Below are 20,477 nucleotides of genomic sequence, written 5' to 3'. Positions count from 1 at the left end.
CAATATTTTCCAAAATCCAGAAAAGCGATGAATTATAAGTGACGTTTTGAGAGAGAGAGAGAGAGAGAGAGAGAAAGAGATTCATTGATTTAAGATTACTAAAACTGGCGTCCAATATATTACTGACGCCAGAGAGAGAGAGAGAGATAGCAATATCTGTATGAATGGAATTTACGTTTAAGAATGTCCCGATTTCAGTACAATCTGCTACAATACCACGCTTAACACTGAAAGACAACCTACATATAGAACACGCCTTTCCAGGAGGTTGCAGAGTCGAGATATACCAAGGGTTGATAGGATTACGAGTGATAATACGATTGAAAGCTTGACTAGGGTTTATGAGGCGAGTCTGAATAGAGGGTTAAGGGAAAGGTTCTAAAATAGAGAGAGAGACATGAACACCTGTTCCATTACATAAAGGAAATACAAGACCATAAAATGACTTAGTAAACAGTTATGCGAGATGTTTGAAATTAAAGAGAAAGGAGTCATTTGGCGTAAAGGACCCCAAAATAACAGCCTAGGATGAAATCAGTCGAGGATACATAGTATATCAGTGGTGCGAGCGCGCGCGTGTGTATGGTGTTTTGACGTTGCATGGAACCAGTGGTTATTCAGCAACGGGACCAACGGCTTTACGTGACTTCTGAACCACGTCGAGAGTGAACCTCTATCACCAGACATACACATCTCTAACCCCTCAGTGGAATGACCGAGAATCGAATTCGCGGCCACCGAGGTGACAGGCCAAGACCACACCGACCACGCCACTGAGGCGCATGTCACAACCCTGGTGCTAGGACACTTCCAACCTGATACGATAACATGAACGACTTGCAAGACGCAACCAAAGCAGGAGAGGTGAGTGATCCGTCGACGCTCGGACTAATACTATATACTACATTCTCTCTCTCTCTCTCGTTCGTCTTCTGCGGAGAGGAGCTTTTAATTACGCGAGTCGTTAATTCAAATCAAGAGCTTAAGCCCAATAAGGGTTCAATTCGGCTCGGCTTTCTAAGCTCCTTCCCTTCTCTTCCCCCCCCCCCCCCCCCCCCCCCCCCCCAACAACCCCTTACAAGCCACGCCAAGAGACCTGGCGTTATATCCTCTGTAAAGGAGAGGAGACAGGGCCTTGGCAGAGAGAGAGAGAGAGAGGATTGTATTTTCTCATCTTCTTATTCTTGGTAATGAGAACGTTACATGATTACGTAAGACTTCTCGAAATAGTCACAGTGAAATAAATGAGGACAAACGAACAACACTGTTGATACTTACAAAAGGATATTTATGAATTACTTTTTTTTTTTTTTTAGCAAATACGCTTTGGATTTCTCCTAAATAAAAGTACTTCAACGCTGCAATTGCAATATTCAAGTTTCATAGTCTATCATCATTTCGTATGAATATAACGACCCCACTACTGCCTGAACTAAAAATAAATGATGCGAAACTAATAATTAAGAAACGTAAAGGCAACGGAGTATCTTTTGCGCATTGCAAGAATAAAACTAAACAATAAAAGAGATTCCTTTATAGAGTCAGGGCTCAGGCTGAAAATAATAATAAATAGAAATAAAAGGTGCAAACGATTCATATACTCGTGGGCTGTCGTCTATGAAACGTCAACATTAATTACCCTTCACTCTGCAGGAAAGGCATGAATTCAAAATTTCAAACTATCTAAAACTCAACAGTTTTGTCCGTGAAAACTACTACAATTTACTCAGGAGATATTTGAGCAACATATCCAATGTTTACTTATTTTTCATTCATAACAATCTTTAAATTGTTACTATAGTAGATTCACACCAACCGTGCATTTGATGTCTATGCCAGTCCCTTACGACGCTCCTGATTGGCTGTTGATAAGCCAATTACAGAGAGTGTGTTCACATAAGCAGGGTGTATGTTCCACCTCTCCTGAGGGATGTCTTTCAAACGTATACCTCAGGAGAGGTGGAACATACATCCCGCCCATGTGAACTCTTGAGAGAGACTGAGTTTCCAGCCCTGTGATTGGCTTATCAACAGCCAATCAGGCGCGACGTAAGGGACTGGCATAGACGTCAAATGCACGGTTGATGTGAATCTACTATAGGTTGTGCTGTTCAACTAATAGAATTCGACAACTCTAACGGGAAAAAGGTATATCAGATACCACAGCTAAAAGAAAATAATCGTACAAAAACTTGAAAGCAAAAAGAGAACGTAACACTTATTTGCAGTTCGTATTTCCCGCGAAATTTATGTATTCACTCTACATAAACAAGGCGCCAACTTTGCCACTAAAACCCAGAACACAAACAAGGATTCTAAATATGTATTTCTTTAATTAGTTCCCGCACTCTAAATATCCGCTAATGTTCTCAAAGCTTAGCGATAGCAGGAGCAAGAGAAACAATGACAGCAAACCAATCAAGGAGTTGTTGTGTATTATAGTTAAACTTTTAATGAACCTTGAATTCTTCAGAATTAAAACACAAAAAAGAAAGAAAATAAACTTTCTCAAAAGTCTGATAAGTGTTCATGGAAGCATCTGGGAAATTATAGAAGCAAATTTATACTAAAATATCTGGGAAATTATAGAAGCAAATAATACTAATATAATCTGGGAAATTATGGAAGTAAATAATACTAAAATAATCTGGGAAATTATGGAAGCAAATAATAATAATAATCTGGGAAATTATGGAAGCAATAATACTAAAATAATCCGGGAAATTATGGAAGCAAATAATACTAAAATAATCTGGGAAATTATGGAAGCAAATAATAACAAAATGATCTGGGAAATTATGGAAGCAAATAATACCAAAATAATCTGGGAAATTATGGAAGCAAATAATAATAAAATAATCTGGGAAATTATGGAAGCAAATAATACTAATATAATCTGGGAAATTATGGAAGCAAATAATACTAAAATAAACTGGGAAATTATGGAAGCAAATAATACTAAAATAAACTGGGAAATAATGGAAGCAAATAATACTAAAATAATCTGGGAAATTATGGAAGTAAATAATACTAAAATAATCTGGGAAATTATGGAAGCAAATAATACTAAATTAACTTGAAGACATTTCATCCCAATTCGTTAAGGGGTCACAGAAGTTACACAGCCTAGGTTAACTATCAACACGGCTTATAACAACCCCCCCCCCCACCACAGTCGTCATATGAACCGTACACCCCAAAACCTGACCAGTCATATATGAAGCACAACAATCTAACCTGTCACAACGGACGCTTGAATTCATAAGATTTACGTACTTTAAATTTATACTCAAAATCAAAATTGGAAAAAATGTTAGCAATGTCAGATAGTGGCATTCTGAACAACCCACTAGCATGTATATCGCCTGTACATATAATCATGACATGAAGATTTAAAAATTGTAATTTTAAATATTTACTTTTCAAAAGTATTCACTCTAATGGAGAACCATCTGCCATATTATTAAAAGGTTCATTTGAAGTAGCATGAAATTTTCTTGAAATTAATCTGTTTATAAATCAGTACCGATGGACTCTTTGTGGTGCCCAAAGTGCAGACAGCTCTTTATTCAGAAAGGAATGATGTACTCAAGAGGTGTAGCCTACACAATCTCAAAATGGCGATTTGACTCTACAAATTTAAAACCTCAGCCAAATTTATTTGGTCAACTCATTACATTCCACCTAATACATAAGAATGCATAAGGTGGTAAGTAATCAGTTAACCAAATAATTTTTCAAAAGTAATCTGGACAAATTTAAAACTTCTGCCAAAATTATTTTGTCAACTCATCACATACAACTTATACATAACGAGAGCACAATCACACCCAGGTTAAGCTGGGGTGGGGGGTTAAAACAACTGGGTAGCATTCCCTCGGGGGAATATATCACAAGAGGATGGCAAAATATGTAGTATTTACATTTTTTTATAACCACCTATGTCGGGTTTCAATGGAGGATGAGAAGAGCCCTTCCTTCCTCCCATGCTGGGTAAGGTGTCTACAGGGTTATCTACACTATCAGTGGGCACCTATGGTGCTGGAGCACCAATCAGCAGTTTCAAGGGATGGTTGTGAGGCATGGCAGAGACCACCGACCAGCAGTTAGCCTACTCACACGGCACTATTGAATACCCTACGTCCTCTCCTACACAGTGTTCGGGTAGCTGCTGGCCCGTGTTGGTTAAAATGTTTAAAAGTATGTTATATAAAGAGGTTACATTGTCGCTGAAACTAACGTTATAGACCCGTACATTATGTATCGATATGTTATTAACCATATCTCTCATTAATACTACCTTTATTTTCGTTTGCTGGTTTATGCGTTACAATGTACTGTTGTATTACAGTACAGCTGTCATTACGTGACTTGTGTAATGTTTTGTGGTTAATAAAACACATGGAAATATTATTAAATAAATGATTTTTTTATATATTATAAAAGAGTTATATTATTATACTTGCATGTGTTTTATTAAATACAAAACATTATAGTACACAGATTGTATATATATATATATATATATATATATATATATATATATATATATATATATATATATATACAAAGCATTTAATTATAATGTACCATACTCCTAAAACACATGTGCCCAACGTAGGTTAGGTTGGAAAGGGGTCCATCTGGCGACTTCGGATCGTTTGGGGTATGGAAAACTGCGTTATACTCCATCTCTAATTTAAGGCATTACACACACTAAGGAGTATGTGTGTGTAATGCAATGGCATCAATCAACTAAATAATGTACAAGAAACTGACAAAAATCTGACAGCACGTGCAGTCATCCTAGGCTAATATCAGAGTGACTCTCGGGAGGAATTGGTATTTTTATCTATACTCTGTTTTTTTTTTCCATCTGCCCAAATGCTTGTGGTGTTTTCGCATGGTAACACTGCGTCCCGGGCTTTAAATTGCTACGCTATATGTAAGTTTTAGGTAAAAAAAAGGATATCTGGGTGATCATTTGCAACTGAAAAGTGTTTTAATAATTTATTGTATGCGAATCACACCGTTAATATTCGAAATATGATATTATTTAAAGCCGGGACGCAGTGTTACCATGCGCAAACACTACAGGCGGATGGACAGATGGAAAAAAACAGAGTATAGTCACGACGTAGGCAGAGGAGCCTAATTCAAACCACACACTTGTTGCAGATTGATCTGAACCCGTTATCATCCCCCCCGCCCCCAAATAAATAAATAAATAAATAAGCACTCACCAAAACAAGCAACATGAAAACCAAGATACACTGAAGGGATGGAAAGGACACATCTCTCACCTGTTATAGTCTTAATGATTATCCGCATTTTGCCAAATACCTTCCCCCACCCCCCCCCCCCCAAGGACACCCTTCTTCACTGATAATTCACGTATATAAAAACGATTCTTTGGCTAGAACTTGACCGAAAATTAAAACCAGCTACACGGAACGTTGACGAAATGGCTGGGACAATGTGAGCAAGTGTGTAATTTAAGCTGCGTCCACACGGTCGAACAATGTCCGACGGACAAACATTGTTACCAATTAACAAATGTGTGACGGTCTTTGCCTTGTGAGCAGAGTAAAAGCAGTGTTATACAGCCTCATCTGGTACCACTGTTTGTTGCCAAATCTACTTCCATCGTTTCAACGCTTATGACGTCATCCTGCTTCGCCTATGATATGGTAACAATGTTTGTCCGTAGGACATTGTTCGACCGTGTGGACGCACCTTAACAGACCAGTATCACCTACACTGGGCCCCTGGCCTGCCTGCCGTAGCTTTACCAATTCCAGACCCCTTTGCACTCACGTAAATGTTTCGCGCCACAATTTAAAATCACATAATCCCCAAGAGTACCAAATAATATAAAACTCTACCATAAGCTATACCCAAAATATAATTTGTACTTAAACCAATATTCGGTTATTTGTGTTGAATTCGTACGTGTTAAAAACTAACTTTAAGCAAAATAAATAAACTTAACGTTATCTGTATATTAACAATAAACACACGCAAACACACACACACACACACATATATATATATATATATATATATATATTATATATAAATATATAGTATATATATAGTATATATATATATGTATTTACCTTTATTACACACACACACACATACATATATATACATACATACTTATATATATATATATATATATATATACATATACACATACTTATATATATATATATATATATATATATATATATAATACTTATATATATATATATATATATATATATATATATATATATATATATATTACACACACTTCACCTTTAGCTTGCCACAGTAGGGTGCGTGTGTATGCACGCGTATTCAAACTAGAACACAGGGCTACATTTGTCTGTTTACTAGTATCAGCTACAAACAATTGACTCGTGTTATTGTTTAAATCTATGCATATATATATATATATATATATTATATATATATATATATATATATATATATAAGTAAAACACGTAATAATACACGAATTTATGTTCTGTTTACAGATGAAAAAGCAAGGAACGTAGATGTTTAATCATCTGATATTCTAACCCACCTGTAAATCTAAAGAGATGTTAAATGCTATCGTATTCGTCAGATTTTAACAGAAATCCAGCGACCACACCATCCTCAGGTCTCATAAAACAAGATTACAGTTTAATTTCCTCATCACTTCGGATAAATAGCACGATTCGAAATCATGCAATTAAAGTAGAGTTATCACGACAGAAGTAGCCGCTTAATTGTAAAATCTGCAATAATTTCGTTTCAGGTGGATGATCCAGGAGGGATAAAAAGGGTAATGTCGCGTCCCCACCTCCTACACCCACCCCCCCTCTTTGCATTATATTGCCATGTCAATTAGCTTCAAATGCAGAGAAGGACCTCCCCCGGAAAGGCCTTTGAGAGCCGCGGGTGTCCCGACTTCCACTTCAGGATCATCTTTGGAGGCTAATGACTCCTACCCGCGACGTCTACAACATTTGGGATGAAGCGAATGCCTGATTTTATGAGGTGGAAACACTCGGCGGAATATATTGAATTAAGTATCAATGGTATTTGCTTTTGGACTGAAACTTTTATGCTTCTATAAACAATGAACAGATAATTAATATAATAATATATACTTAGTGATGGAGACAAGATAACAAGGAGGTATCTAATAAAATAATGAATACTGGTGATGATTTTGGAAATTATGGTATCACTGCATTATCAGTTTACGACTGAACTTTTCGTAAGACATTGTGTGTGTTAGAGTAGAGTAGCGAGAGAGAGAGAGAGGAGAGATAGAGAGAGAGAGAGAGAGAGAGAGAGAGAGAGGAGAGAGAGACTACAAATGACATAAGATCATGGGATCATAACTAAGCATAGTTTCATATCTAAAGTTTTTGCCGCTGTTCCCCTTCTATTACGTAATGTAATAAAACTACCTTTAAATATAATATCAAACATGAAGAGATAACATTATAATAAATTTAACTTTAAATACAATATCAAACATAAAGAGAAATGCATCTGAAATACAACTCCATATATTTTACTTAACTCTTTAAACCTTCCCAAAAATAATGTATTGTGAAGACACTATTTACTTCGTGCCTGAGGCAAAATTCAGCAGCTCTTACATCAGTCCAATAGTTATCCTTTTTTCACAGATACTGAGAATATAAATGTATCGATATTGTTATATGCTCTTAGTTCGAGTGGAAGTCTTCCTTACAACGTGTTTCATTGTTTTATTTTATATATATTTATGGATTACTTTAGTTTTTCTTTGTCTTTCTCGATTGCTTCAAAAGCTCTTCATGTAACATTAATGTTGTGTATATTATGCATGTATGTGTATGTGTGTGTGTATATATGACGTCTTTGAACGTCCATACATGCTTGTGCACCTTCAATACATATTGACAATGCACATGAGAGAACGTTAGGTTTCTTTACCAATTCACCTCCCTCTCTCTCTCTCTCTCTCTTTAATACAAATATATATATATATATATATATATATATATATATATATATATATATATATATATATATATATATATATATATATATATGTGTGTGTATATATATATATATATACACACATATACATATATGCATATATATATATATATATATATATATATATATATATATATATATATATATATATATATATATATATATATATACACACACATAAAGACGTAGGTTTCTTAAGCATGAAAGTCGCCCCCCTCCCCTCCACTCCTCCCTCCCCCCCGGGGGGGGAGGGGTCCCAACTCCCGAAAACCTTCTCCTCCTCCCCCTCCCCTCCTCCTCCTCCCAATAGCGGCAATCAAGCAGCGTCTTGAAATTTCCTCGTGCGTCCTAAGCTTCATTAGTTCCAATTAAGAACAACTGAAGCGGCGGACCAACCAAACGGCAGAGTTCATACTGATGAAAGAGAGAGAGAGAGAGAGAGAGAGAGAGAGAGAGAGAGAGAGAGAGAGGTAAGTAAGTTTCCGGGCAGTTCCTCCTCCTGTCCCGAATGCTGGCTGGACTCTAAGAAGAATATATTTTGAGTCGAGGTCGAAAACCGATTAAAAGAAAAAAAAAATACCTTCTCACTGAATATGCCTCAGGAATTTCCGAAAATGATATAGAATGCATTTGAGACAAGGAATACAGCGCATAATTATGTAAGGATTTCTGTAGGCTACGTTGACGAGAAGATGCAGAATAAGGTGGAAATGTTTAAAGGTTTGATATATGACTGGTAAAAATGTTCTGTTACAACAGAATTCCATCTAATAAAAGAAGCCCATAAAAACGCCAAAGTATAGAGAGAAAATACTATATTTCAGAGACTGTTGTCTCTCTCTTATGTAGATCTACCTGAAGAGAGAGACAGCAGTCTCTGAACAAAGTATTTTCTCTCTACATTTTGGCGTTTTTATGGACTCCTTTTATTAGGTGTTGATATACTATATGCACATACACACAAGTGCAAAATTAGGCGAAAATGTTTATGTTGATATATATGTACACACACATAAGTGCAAAATTATGTGAAAATGTTTAAAGTGTTGATATATATGTACATATACATATGTGTATGTATACATATATAAATAAAGACAAATTCCACGAAGGAAAGAGAAAGATGGACTTCTGCAAGGCCTTGAGTAAAGGACAATAAGTCGAAAGGCCTTGCAGAACTCTATCGCGTCTCTTTCCTTCGTGGAATTTGTCTTTATTTATATGTGACTTAAGAGAAGACTTAAAATGAGATTACGCTGTGAAAGGTACTGCCGAATTCTCGTCTGGGGAATTTATATAACTGGAAAGGATAGTAGTCCTCGCTCCTGTTTTATTGGATTAAGGAAACAACAGCGCAGAAGAGAATTCCTAGCCTGAAGAAATAACGAAAACGCATCGTCGGTTTTATATATATATATATATATATATATATATATATATATATATATATATATATATATATATATTGGATGCCAATGTGTGTGTACTTACGTTTGCGTATGAGACGTAATTCTGTTACAAATTTGTCATACATCATTGGCGATGTTGACACACACTGATCATTATTTATTTATGTAATTAAATAAAGAAGAGAAAACAATAATAATTCGACCTAGAACCGTATTCTCCGGCATTCAAAGCAATTTCATACCATGATGGTATCCTTTGGCTGACACCGAACTATATATAAAATAAAGTCTCGCGCCGAACAGAAGCAGAGAGAGAGAGAGAGAGAAACGTGTTTATCTGTTTACAAACTCGCAGTCTATATAAACACATCCGCTCCAGAATACCGAATTCGTAAACGTTTATCGATTTAAATGTCGTTTTCCCGTTCTTTTATAACTCAAAAAGGAAAGAGGGATTTTTCACTTACCGTTCGATCCTCGGTAAAACGTTGTCATGAATACGAGATCAAATGATGCAAACACGTCTCTCTCTCTCTCTCTCTCTCTCTCTCTCTCTCTCTCTCTCTCTCTCTCTCTCTCTCGCAATGTTATTTCGGCACTATTTGCAGCAGATGTTGGTTTCATTCTTTTTATTTTTGCATGCAACTCACGTTACAAAACAAGGGTAAATTTCTTTTGAATGTATATTCATAAATGAGGAAAAAAAAATATTAACAAAAATATTACTCGGCAGATATCCACATGTATGAATCTCTTTCATGCAAATAATTGCACATACAAACAACTGTATTTATTATAAAACACAGGACAGGACTACTCAACAGTCAAGCTTTTTAAAAAATATTCATTAACATCATGACAGGTGTCGTCTTCGAAGCGTGAATAAGTGACGTGTGACGTCATTACCGAATTCCCCACTAAGGTAACAACCTCTTCTTGCCCCTACTCCCTTAATGTTAAATCTGCCTATGTATGTATGTAAATATGTATGTATATACGCATGTGTGTATGTGTGTATGCCTATGATGTTACCCGTGCGCCATTTCTTGTAACAATACTTAAGAAAATAATCACACTTATGCATTTAGCCCCATGTCGTAAAGTAAGAACAACAGAAAACAATGAATACTTATTTGTGAATCGATTCTCCATGAGCAGAAAAAAAATGCAAATAGTTTTAGTCTCGTATGTTTAAAGCAAAAAAAAAAAAAAAAAAAAAAAAAAAAAAAGCGAAAGCAACTTTATCGAAATGCACCGTTACTTTTATTTATTCATGCCTAAAAAATATCCCTTCCCCCCTCGCCGAACAACACCCTAGAAGTAGAACAACGATTCCGTGAAAGGGAATCGTCGTGTTTCCTTGTGTTGTCGGAGCGAGAATTCCAGTCCGGATTTCTATTCGAATATTTGGAATCTCGCTGCTGGGGATTCCACCCGTCTCCTGAGATTTCCAGGCAGTTATCCAGTCCCGAAATACACTGCGATATGTTGTAGCGATTTTACGATGTCGAACAATACGAAAGCTCAAGGACGCTTGGTTGTTGCAAACGTAAAAAAAATATTGTGGAGTGATTGAATCTGCCAGCGATGAAGCGTTCGCTTCGAAATGGCCAAAAAGCGAAATGTCAATACATTGTTATTTGCGATAATGTTGTGGCTGGAAGTGTGTGAAATGCCGAAATATGCATTAGGTTAGTAAAAGGTCGAACAAGGTCGATTTGAGAGAGAGAGAGAGAGAGAGAGAGAGAGAGAGAGAGAGAGAGAGAGAGAGAGAGAGTCAACCTCATCACTGAAACCACAAATACTTTTTCTCATAGTACATTTTGATAGTGCACTCAGTCATAACATCGGTGTGTGTTTTTTTTCTAATCGCACCTAAATTTGGTCAACAATGGTCGACTAACAACCTAGTACATATTCACTACTTGAATCACCAGGGGCATGATGGATTCCCAGGGAAAAAGATAGAATTCTTATTCCCTGGACGAGACCTTACCTTACAGACCTTACATCTTGTCGGGTTGCCCCAGGTCCCTCATGTGAGGCACCTCTAATGTCTACCAGAGAGTTGCTAGTACATCTTCCGGTATATTTTGCATCTTCCAATCTTGGATGGTCTGGGATGCAGTTTAGATATTTGTCGAGCTTATTCTTAAACACATCTACGCTCACTCCTGATATATTCCTCAGATGAGCTGGCAACGCATTGAATAGACGCTGCATTATCGATGCTGGTGCGTAGTGGATTAAGTCCTGTGTGCTTTCCTTATTTTTCCTGGATAGTTTTGGGCACTATTAATCTACCTCTGCTTGCTCTTTCTGATATTTTTAGTTCCATGATATTTTCTGCTATTCCTTCTATCTGTTTCCATGCCTGAATTATCATGTAGCGTTCTCTTCTCCTTTCTAGACTATATAATAAGAAGGGGAAAAAATAGATAAGTATCAAGACGTGAACATAGAAATAAGAAGGATATGGGATATGCCAGTGGAAATTGTACCCATAATCATAAGAACACTAGGCACGATCCCAAGATCCCAGAAAAGGAATCAGGTCTCGTGCAGAAGAATGTGCTCCTAGAAACAGCGCACATGGTAAGAAAAGCGATGGAATCCTAAGGAGGCAGGATGCAACCCGGAACCCTACACCATAAGTACCACCCAGTCGAACTGGAAGACTGATAGACCAAAAAGAAAAGAAAAAAAATAATAATATAGACATCTGCATCTATAAAAAAAAAACCAGCTCTACCAAAACCCAGAGCAAGGACAATCTACCTCAGATCCAGACATCAAGAGAAATCACAAATTTAAGACGTATTATTATTATTATTATCAACTGACCTGCACTGTATACACGAGTCTTGACAGACTGGAGATGCCGTTGGTGACCATCAAAGCGAGTTGGGAAGGAGGGTGATTGTGCTGTGGTCAACGTTTGGTTGTGTCCTGTTTGTTCCCAACGTATCCTCACTCTCCCTTCGTTGATGAGGGCTTGGTCGAACACGCTCACCTAAGGAAAGAGAAAGATTGAGATTGAGACAGCAATTTACATAGTATATTTCAGATATCGAGAACCTTAAAGAATTAAATGATTAAAACAGACTGAAGACTAACCAACTGAAAAATATGAAGGGGAATAAAAAGATTTACATACTTTTAGGAAGCGAAAATATCTTTAGAACAGGTACTGAATGTCATATTTTTAGTCCTGACTGTACAGTACATGCAAGAATAGTATCGTGAGAAAACTAGCTTGTAAGATTCCTTTGAAATCAAGGTTAATTTTTTCTTGCTAAACATTAATATTCACAAACTTCCTCTGTTCTGTTTTGACGTCATAGCATTCTTCAACTTTCTGAGAAATTGTATTCAGGAACCACCAAATTTTAGCTCATAATTTCCAAGGACTTTTTGGTCTCACGGAACTCGTAATATCCGAGGGCGTCTCATAAGACTGCCAAGGAAAATCACGCGAAGAGAAGAGAGTGGTGGCGTTAATTAAATAAACAACGGAGGCACAGCGACGGCCCCTGAAGGACGTCAGCTGGGACAAGGAAGCCACTAGAATAAGAGGAAGTTGATTTACCTTATACCTCTTGATGGGGGAAGTTACCGAAGTTATCCGCAGAAGGAAGTAATACCGAATGAAAAGCGGTGAAGTTTATAGGGTAGTCTACAAATAGAATGTGGTGAGGTTTGGAGTATCTTTTAAGTTTATTGTTTAGCATTCATATAAAGAAAGAAAATAGGCGAAAAGGAAGAACAGCGCAATGGTATTAATAAAATTATACAACTCGTCTAACTTAAGATGATAAAATTATACAACTCGTCTAACGTAAGATGACATTCAAGGGTATTATATTTATATTATCATTATTATAACTGAACATTGCCAGGCTTTTATATCAAACAAACCAGGAATTTGTTTATGAACCTTCAAAAGAATAAAATATTACTTTTATAAAAAAGAAAATGGAAGGGAAAGTTGGAAGACGTATGTTACAGCTCGGTTTCGTGAATATTTTAGACATGCTACAGAAACGGTAACCTGGCTCGTGTCAGCTCTCAAGGAAGGTGGGATGCAAATACCTTTGCATCACGTACTCTTAAACCTAAACAAAGCTTACGATCGCCAACGGAGAAAAATGAGAGGGGTTATGCAGAATGCCGGAAGTGAACCTTGGTTTTAAAACTGATAAATTTAATTCAAAAGGAGTTTTAAAAAAAGGCATTCCCACTTTTGTTACACGCCGATGGAATCTTACTGCGCGCAAGAATGGTAACAGAGGGAAAAATAATAAATAAATTTGGCGTACACAGAATAAAAAATTTAAGATATAGTATTGCTAAACAAAGGCAAGAGCCGACACTAGACGGAAGCAGTAAAAAAAAAAATAATGACTTACTTGGGCAAAGACAATAAGTGTTACAAGGGATTAAAATAGAGCATTTACGTTGTCAGAATACGAGTCAGCAAGCAGGTGGACAAGAGAAGTGTCAAAGAAAACGCAGGATAGATACAAAGTTGAAATGGAATGGTTACGTAATGTGACCGATGGTGAAACAAAATGGAATGGGACGATAAGAAAATAAAACCTCTCTCTCTCTCTCTCTCTCTCTCTCTCTCTCTCTCTCTCTCTCTCTCTCTCTCTCTCACACAATCAAATGTTGCGTGACAGGACGAAGTAATTTGCCTTCTAAGGTAAATCCTATTACCACATACTTTTTTCTCTCTCTTTCTATCTCTACTTTTCATAATTTTAATACTGAAGTGCAGAAAAGCCTAATGAATTACTCCTGGCAACCCACCCTCTTATTTTCATGGCACCGACGCTTTACAACCGCGCCAAAAGATCCCATAAGAGATATATAAAAGAGTCAAATTCTTATCTCAACGGCGATGCAGCAGATTTATGACGCACGTAAAACGAGAATGACACCAGTTCGTATTCGCCATAACAAGAGAATCAACGACCCCTCGCGCCTCCTTTATAACCTAATTTGAGGTCTTCGGCGGCGGGGGGCATTCCGCCCATTTCGACGTTCTGTAAGCAGGTTTCTCTTAATAATAGTAAATATATCCGTGTTAGGTTATAATAATAATACTAATTTAATCTGTACTAGAAGCACGACCAAACCAAAATAACGACTCTTTGACTAGAGCTAAACTAGTCGGCCCAAAAATAAAGATTGTTTGTTTGTTTGCATGGTGTTTTTACGTTGTACGGAACCAGTGTTTGGTTATTCAGCAACGGGACCAACGGCTTTACGTGACTTCCGAACCACGTCGAGAGTGAACCTCTATCACCAAAAATACACATCTCTCACTTCTCAATGGAATGCCCGAGGAGGTATGCCAACACTATACCCACCACGCCACCGAGGCACTCCAAAATTAAGGAACAGAATCGGCAGTCTATAATCTGGTTACTGTTAATAACTTAAACGATATTATGTTATAATGAGTATAAACATTTCATTTGTACAAGCGCTACAAAACCAGGATCACTCCCTGACTCGAGATAATCTAGTCTTGCCCAAAAATAAAGGGCAGAACTGGGCACCGTAATAATCCTTCTCGCGGTAATAAGTCACAAGCACTCACATTCTAAACCACTTTATGGACATCGTGAAGAGTTCAAGTGGGGGACATTGTAGATTAACCCTTGCCTTTACAAGGCGTCTTTATGTTCAGGATATCTTTGTACTCAGTGTCTATATATCTCTGTCCTATACGACCTTCCAGTTCTCGAAGGACGAACATCATTCTTTCCTCAGAGACTGAAGTGTTTTGTTCTTAGTATCTTTATGGATTTCGTTTTTTTTTCATCTTTTTTATTTAATGTTTTAAACCTACATGTTACCTCTATGTGAACCTACATTAAATCTTTCCTTAACTGACAGAAGCTCTCATTGGATGGGTACCCTTTATTCTGCACCCCATCAGTGAAATCACCTTTTTTTATTGTTATTTTTTCAGAATCACTAATTGAATCTGTCACTTGTACGATCATAAATAATAGCTTTAAACTCTTATTCGATTCAACCTAATTACTATTTTTCCAACGATAAGCTGTATGTCATCGTGCTGGACTCTCTCTCTCTCTCTCTCTCTCCTCTCTCTCTCTCTCTCTCTATCTCTCTCTCTCTCTCTCTCTCTCTCCAGTTTAGTTTGTAATCCGACTTTGTACAAAAGTAAGCAAGCTCCTATTATCAAAGAAAAATGATCTCATTGTAAGATGAGTATTTATACAAGAGGCACAAACACAAGGAAGGTAATACCAGTTTATATTTATCCTTGGCTTAAATAAGCAAGATTCCCTAGAACCACGCGAATGGTCAATAGCTAATCATTAATGATCTGTAACCCATTCACAGACAACTGAACCCGCTAATGAATGTGGTTGGATTTCGGACTGGCGAAAGTCAAAGCTACTCTCTATAAAAGTGAATTAACTGTACAATATCTGTGAAGGTTATAAGAGAACCTAATAAAATACGTTACACTGACCCCACAAACAAACAGACTTTAAGAATAAACAAAATATAAAGGGCGGTTATCGATGCTGTAAAAGTCTCATACCGACCCAGCACGTAACATTTCTATTTTAATTCAAAGGTATACTATCCTGCTACTGTATGGTAGATTGTACCATAGCCTGTGCTCCATGTCTGCACCATGGCCTTCTATATTTTAGTTTCGTGTTCCCTTCTGTGAGGGCACACATACTCTTCATTCTTTTATTTATTTTACTATTCATATTTACGTTTTTCTTCTTCATTTTTCATATTTCAATGACATTATTATATGACTGACTTCCTCTGTAATTTGGATAGGCAAGTTTATTGTGTTTTGTTTATCTCTTGACAACGTATGCCCGTTAATAATAATAATAATAATAATAATAATAATAATAATAATAATAATAATAATAATAATAATAATAATAATTAGTTGGTTAAATGAATATTATTTGAATAAAGTTCATAACTTCTAAAGAATTTAGCAAGTACTATGTCTTTTAAATTAATGGAAAATGAGCTTATTGAGATATTTTATTTCTTAATTTCTTAATTATTTCTTGTTTTTTTTTAGGAAAAATATGTCCTAAAACCCTAGGATATGGAACTCTTTCTCTCCCTCTCCGAAACAAAACGTAAACAAAAATGAAGAATGTTCAGGTTAGAATAAAAAAATAAAATAAAAAAAGAGTAAGTCTTACTCTTTTTTTTTCCTTTCCCAACCCCAAAGTACAATAGAAAGGAAATAAGTCTCTCTCTCTCTCTCTCTCTCTCTCTCTCTCTCTCTCTCTCTCTCTCTCTCTCTCTCTCTCTCTCCCCGAAACAAAGCTCAATTTTCAAAACAAATAAAAAAAGTCTCTCTCTTTCTCTCTCTCTCTCTCTTTCTTCCCGAAAAGAAAACTCGATTTAGAAAGCAAGATGAAAAAAAAAAAAAAAAAGCGTTGTTTCTCTCTGTATTTCACTGTCCGCTCTGAAATTTATACATAAGAAAAAAAAGGAAGAAAGGAAACACGTATTCTCTGTATAATGGGTATATATGTGGGTATATATATATAAATATATATATAAATATATATAATATATATATATATATATATATATATTATATATTATATATATATATATTTCCTCTCATTTCTCGGCCATGAGAATTTCATGGTTGGAAAAACAAAAATGTCGAGGTTCATATTAAAAGAGTCTAATTTTCGAAAGTGTAGCGAGCTTTTGATATTCCAGTTTTGCCGAATTCAATTTACGGGTGCATTCATTCGAAAAACGAAGTATTACTATAAAAAAAAATGAAAGCGATGGTATGTTTTTTAATCTAACAAAACAGAAATGACGAAATGGCCAAGTATCGAAAGTAACGATGGATCGGTGTCACTTTTATCTTCAATTCGCGCTGAAATCAGGAGCTGATTTAAGGTCATGTGGAGAGATAACGTATCAGGAATCTAGAGGTAAGTACATTCAGGTAAGGTCAAGTTAATGTGGTTCCCCCTGAGACTAAAAAAAAAAAAAAAAAACTTGACAGCTTTGTTAAAGGTATAGGACATCTGGATAATGAGATTGTCATTTTCAGGTGTTACATTCCTCCCCGCCCCCTCCCCTCTCTCCCTTACTATAAGAATGGTTTTGAACTTGTATTGAAAGTGACTGAAAAGATTATATGAAAAAAAATTGATGAAAAAACGCATGGCTTTAATAATTAAACATTCGCCCATGGTGACGAGCTGCATTACGCTTTAATTGGCAGGGAGATCTAAAAAAAAATTTCCCAAACATGGAGGGAAATTTTGCAAGCGCTCTCTCTCTCTCTCTCTCTCTCTCTCTCTCTCTCTCTCTCTCTCTCTCTCCTCCTGCACAACGTGAAATGACAGATTGTTCAGCGGATTTTTGCTTTGTGCAATGTTTGCTTTGTTAATGCTGTACTTGCAACACACATGGAGAGAGAGAGAGAGAGAGAGAGAGAGAGAGAGAGAGAGAATGTCCCAATTCACAAACGACACAGTGAAAACTGCATTCATTAAACCGTGGAATTTACCAACGTCGAAACTTTGTACATACAATTGTCAGCTATTTATTTTCCTGTAGTTGGTCTCACCACATGATGAGTGCTGTTCCATCGATATAAAAAAAAATATCTAATGTTGGTTTGTTTTATGACATCTGGTTCGACAAGACTTGACTTGATGAAATAAGTTTCTCATTGTTTTGTAAAAGAAGTTCCTACGAATTCCTCTTGAAACATATGATAACCGCGCCATGTATAGATCAGGAACGTGTGCGAATTTACAGTTGATCACTTTTCAAAGTCACCAACGGGTCAATGACCAATTCCTCGATCTTTGAGTATTATTATGACGGTAATGTATGATAACGAGACCTTTTCATCACATTTTCTGGAGTTGTTCTTTTGCTTAGAGGTTCCAAGTCTCAGGACCTAAGGTATCGCATGCAAGTTTTGGACGAACATCACACAGCCTGATAACAGAATATAGATATTTGCAAAGAACGTTTGGTGCTGTCTTCATTACGGTGCTGATTTAGACGCGAATTCCAAGAAAGTTTCGACACAGAAATGATGCCCTTGAGTGGTACAAACCTTTAGACACAGAAATGAAACATTTGAGGGGTACAAACCTAAGTTTTTCAATAGTGACCTATAGGCAATTTGAATACAGAAGGTATCATCAAGGTTCACAGAGAGTATAAAAAAAAAGGTGTTCAGCATAAGTATATTATGACATCAGTATGTTAATTTCTTTTTCCACATATGAATGTAGATATGTTTTATCATGATGTAAGTCCCAAATTGGAGAGAATAAGGCTAAGCTTATCGCCAGGCATGAAATAACCAATCAACGGATTGCGTTCCTCTCTGTTCTGTATTATTTATATAAATAATAACCTAATTGGTTCGTGGCTTAAATACGATGTTAACTACTTTAAGATGACGATTTATATAAACCTTGTGTTTTTCCTCGCTACTGACCTATGTCCAACTGCCAACTGTCACTCTCGCCCCATCTCTCCAGGCATTTGGTCATTCCACCTCCGAGTTTAAACAACAAGAAATTCCTTTGAAGACTTCAATTACTAGTCCCCCAAACTGTACCCGCAACCCGCCTTCCTTCCTTCGGTCTCTCGAACTTCTCTCAGCACACGTGAATTTGTTTACAAAGACGAAGTTGCGGTGGCTACGTTTACATTAATATGGATGCGTCTTAATAATTCAGGCTAAGTTCCCAACATGTTGCTACACTTCTGTGAACCCAGCTTCAGTATGAGTTATTCACGACCATCCTGCGCGTAAAACGTCACTCCTTGACGTATGATTATTATTTAACGTGCATAAATAACGTCCAGTACAAGATCGTCACAAGTTTCGTTTTCCCTTGAAAGTTCTTTACGTTACTGATGGTTTTAATCGTGAATTACGAAGAGTGAACCTGTATTCCAGCTGATATTTCCCGTTACGCATCTTTCGGAGAGAGAGAGAGAGAGAGAGAGAGAGAGAGAGAGAGAGAGAGAGAGAATGTTAAATAAATTCTCTCTCCCCTTTATATATATATATATATATATATGTGTGTGTGTGTATATATATATATATATATATATATATATATATATATATATATATATATATATATATATATATATATATATATAGAGAGAGAGAGAGAGAGAGAGAGAGAGAGAGAGAGAGAGAGAGAGAGAGAGAGTTTATTTAACACATCCCTTCTTCCCCTTTTTTCCCCGCAGGGATTAGAAAGAAAAAAAAGTATTCTGTTGTGATTTCCAGCCTTTTCCCAGAAAAACTCAAACTCTGAACTTGAGGATTGTTATTTCAATGTAGGTATAAAAACAAGAGTCTGCTTGAAAGAAAAAAAAAACATACAGCTACAAGAAATGTTCGTTGTTGTACAGTGTGGAAATGCTTCATTCGTACTCAAGTCATTTTATTTTCTCAGATTTTATATTAAATGCTCTAACAAACACTGTTTTTTTTTTTTTTATCTCTGAAACACACTGACTTTTTACACACAGACAACAACAAGATTTTCCAAACCGTACTTTCTGAATTAGGGTTACGTAATTCTTTGAAATGATTACTCTATCTGCATTGCATTTCGTAACATAAATCATTCATCTTTTCCACGTAATTTGGCCCCTTTCAAAATTCTCTTGCAAACTGTCCTCTAGACCTGTTATCTCTCTACATGCTTTCTTTCAATGCCCTATAGGATACAGTGTAAAATAAATACATTAAATCTTACTCATCAGATCAGAGGAATATCAAACTTTTCTTTTTTATAAGACCTCTACAGATCTTGAGAATCCAAAGTTCAACAGAAAAGGGAATATCATACCTGAATTATATTTTAAGCACAGTTTTATATTGTACATAAACCTTTTTTTTTCCTTCAGGCATAATCAGTTGTCTTTCTTGTCTACAAAAGTGAGGATATTTCAAGAATTGAGAATGAAAAAAAATATATCGTCTTCGAA

At 36.3% G+C, this 20,477-nt stretch overlaps 1 protein-coding gene across 1 annotated transcript in view; it reads right to left on the bottom strand.

Moving 5' to 3' along the window:
• The window catches only part of LOC135216639 (chondroitin sulfate proteoglycan 4-like), a 413,166-nt gene that overhangs the window by 24,166 nt on the left and 368,523 nt on the right, over window positions 1–20,477 (bottom strand). The window contains 2 exon segments of the mRNA XM_064252023.1: window positions 12,285–12,365; window positions 12,415–12,453. Coding sequence (XP_064108093.1) covers window positions 12,285–12,365; window positions 12,415–12,453 — 120 coding nt within the window.

Source organism: Macrobrachium nipponense, chromosome 6 (genome assembly GCF_015104395.2).
Source record: "Macrobrachium nipponense isolate FS-2020 chromosome 6, ASM1510439v2, whole genome shotgun sequence".
In the NCBI taxonomy this organism is placed as follows: domain Eukaryota; kingdom Metazoa; phylum Arthropoda; class Malacostraca; order Decapoda; family Palaemonidae; genus Macrobrachium; species Macrobrachium nipponense.
Note: the sequence above shows the minus strand (reverse complement) of the source record. Positions and strands in the feature narration are given on the sequence as shown.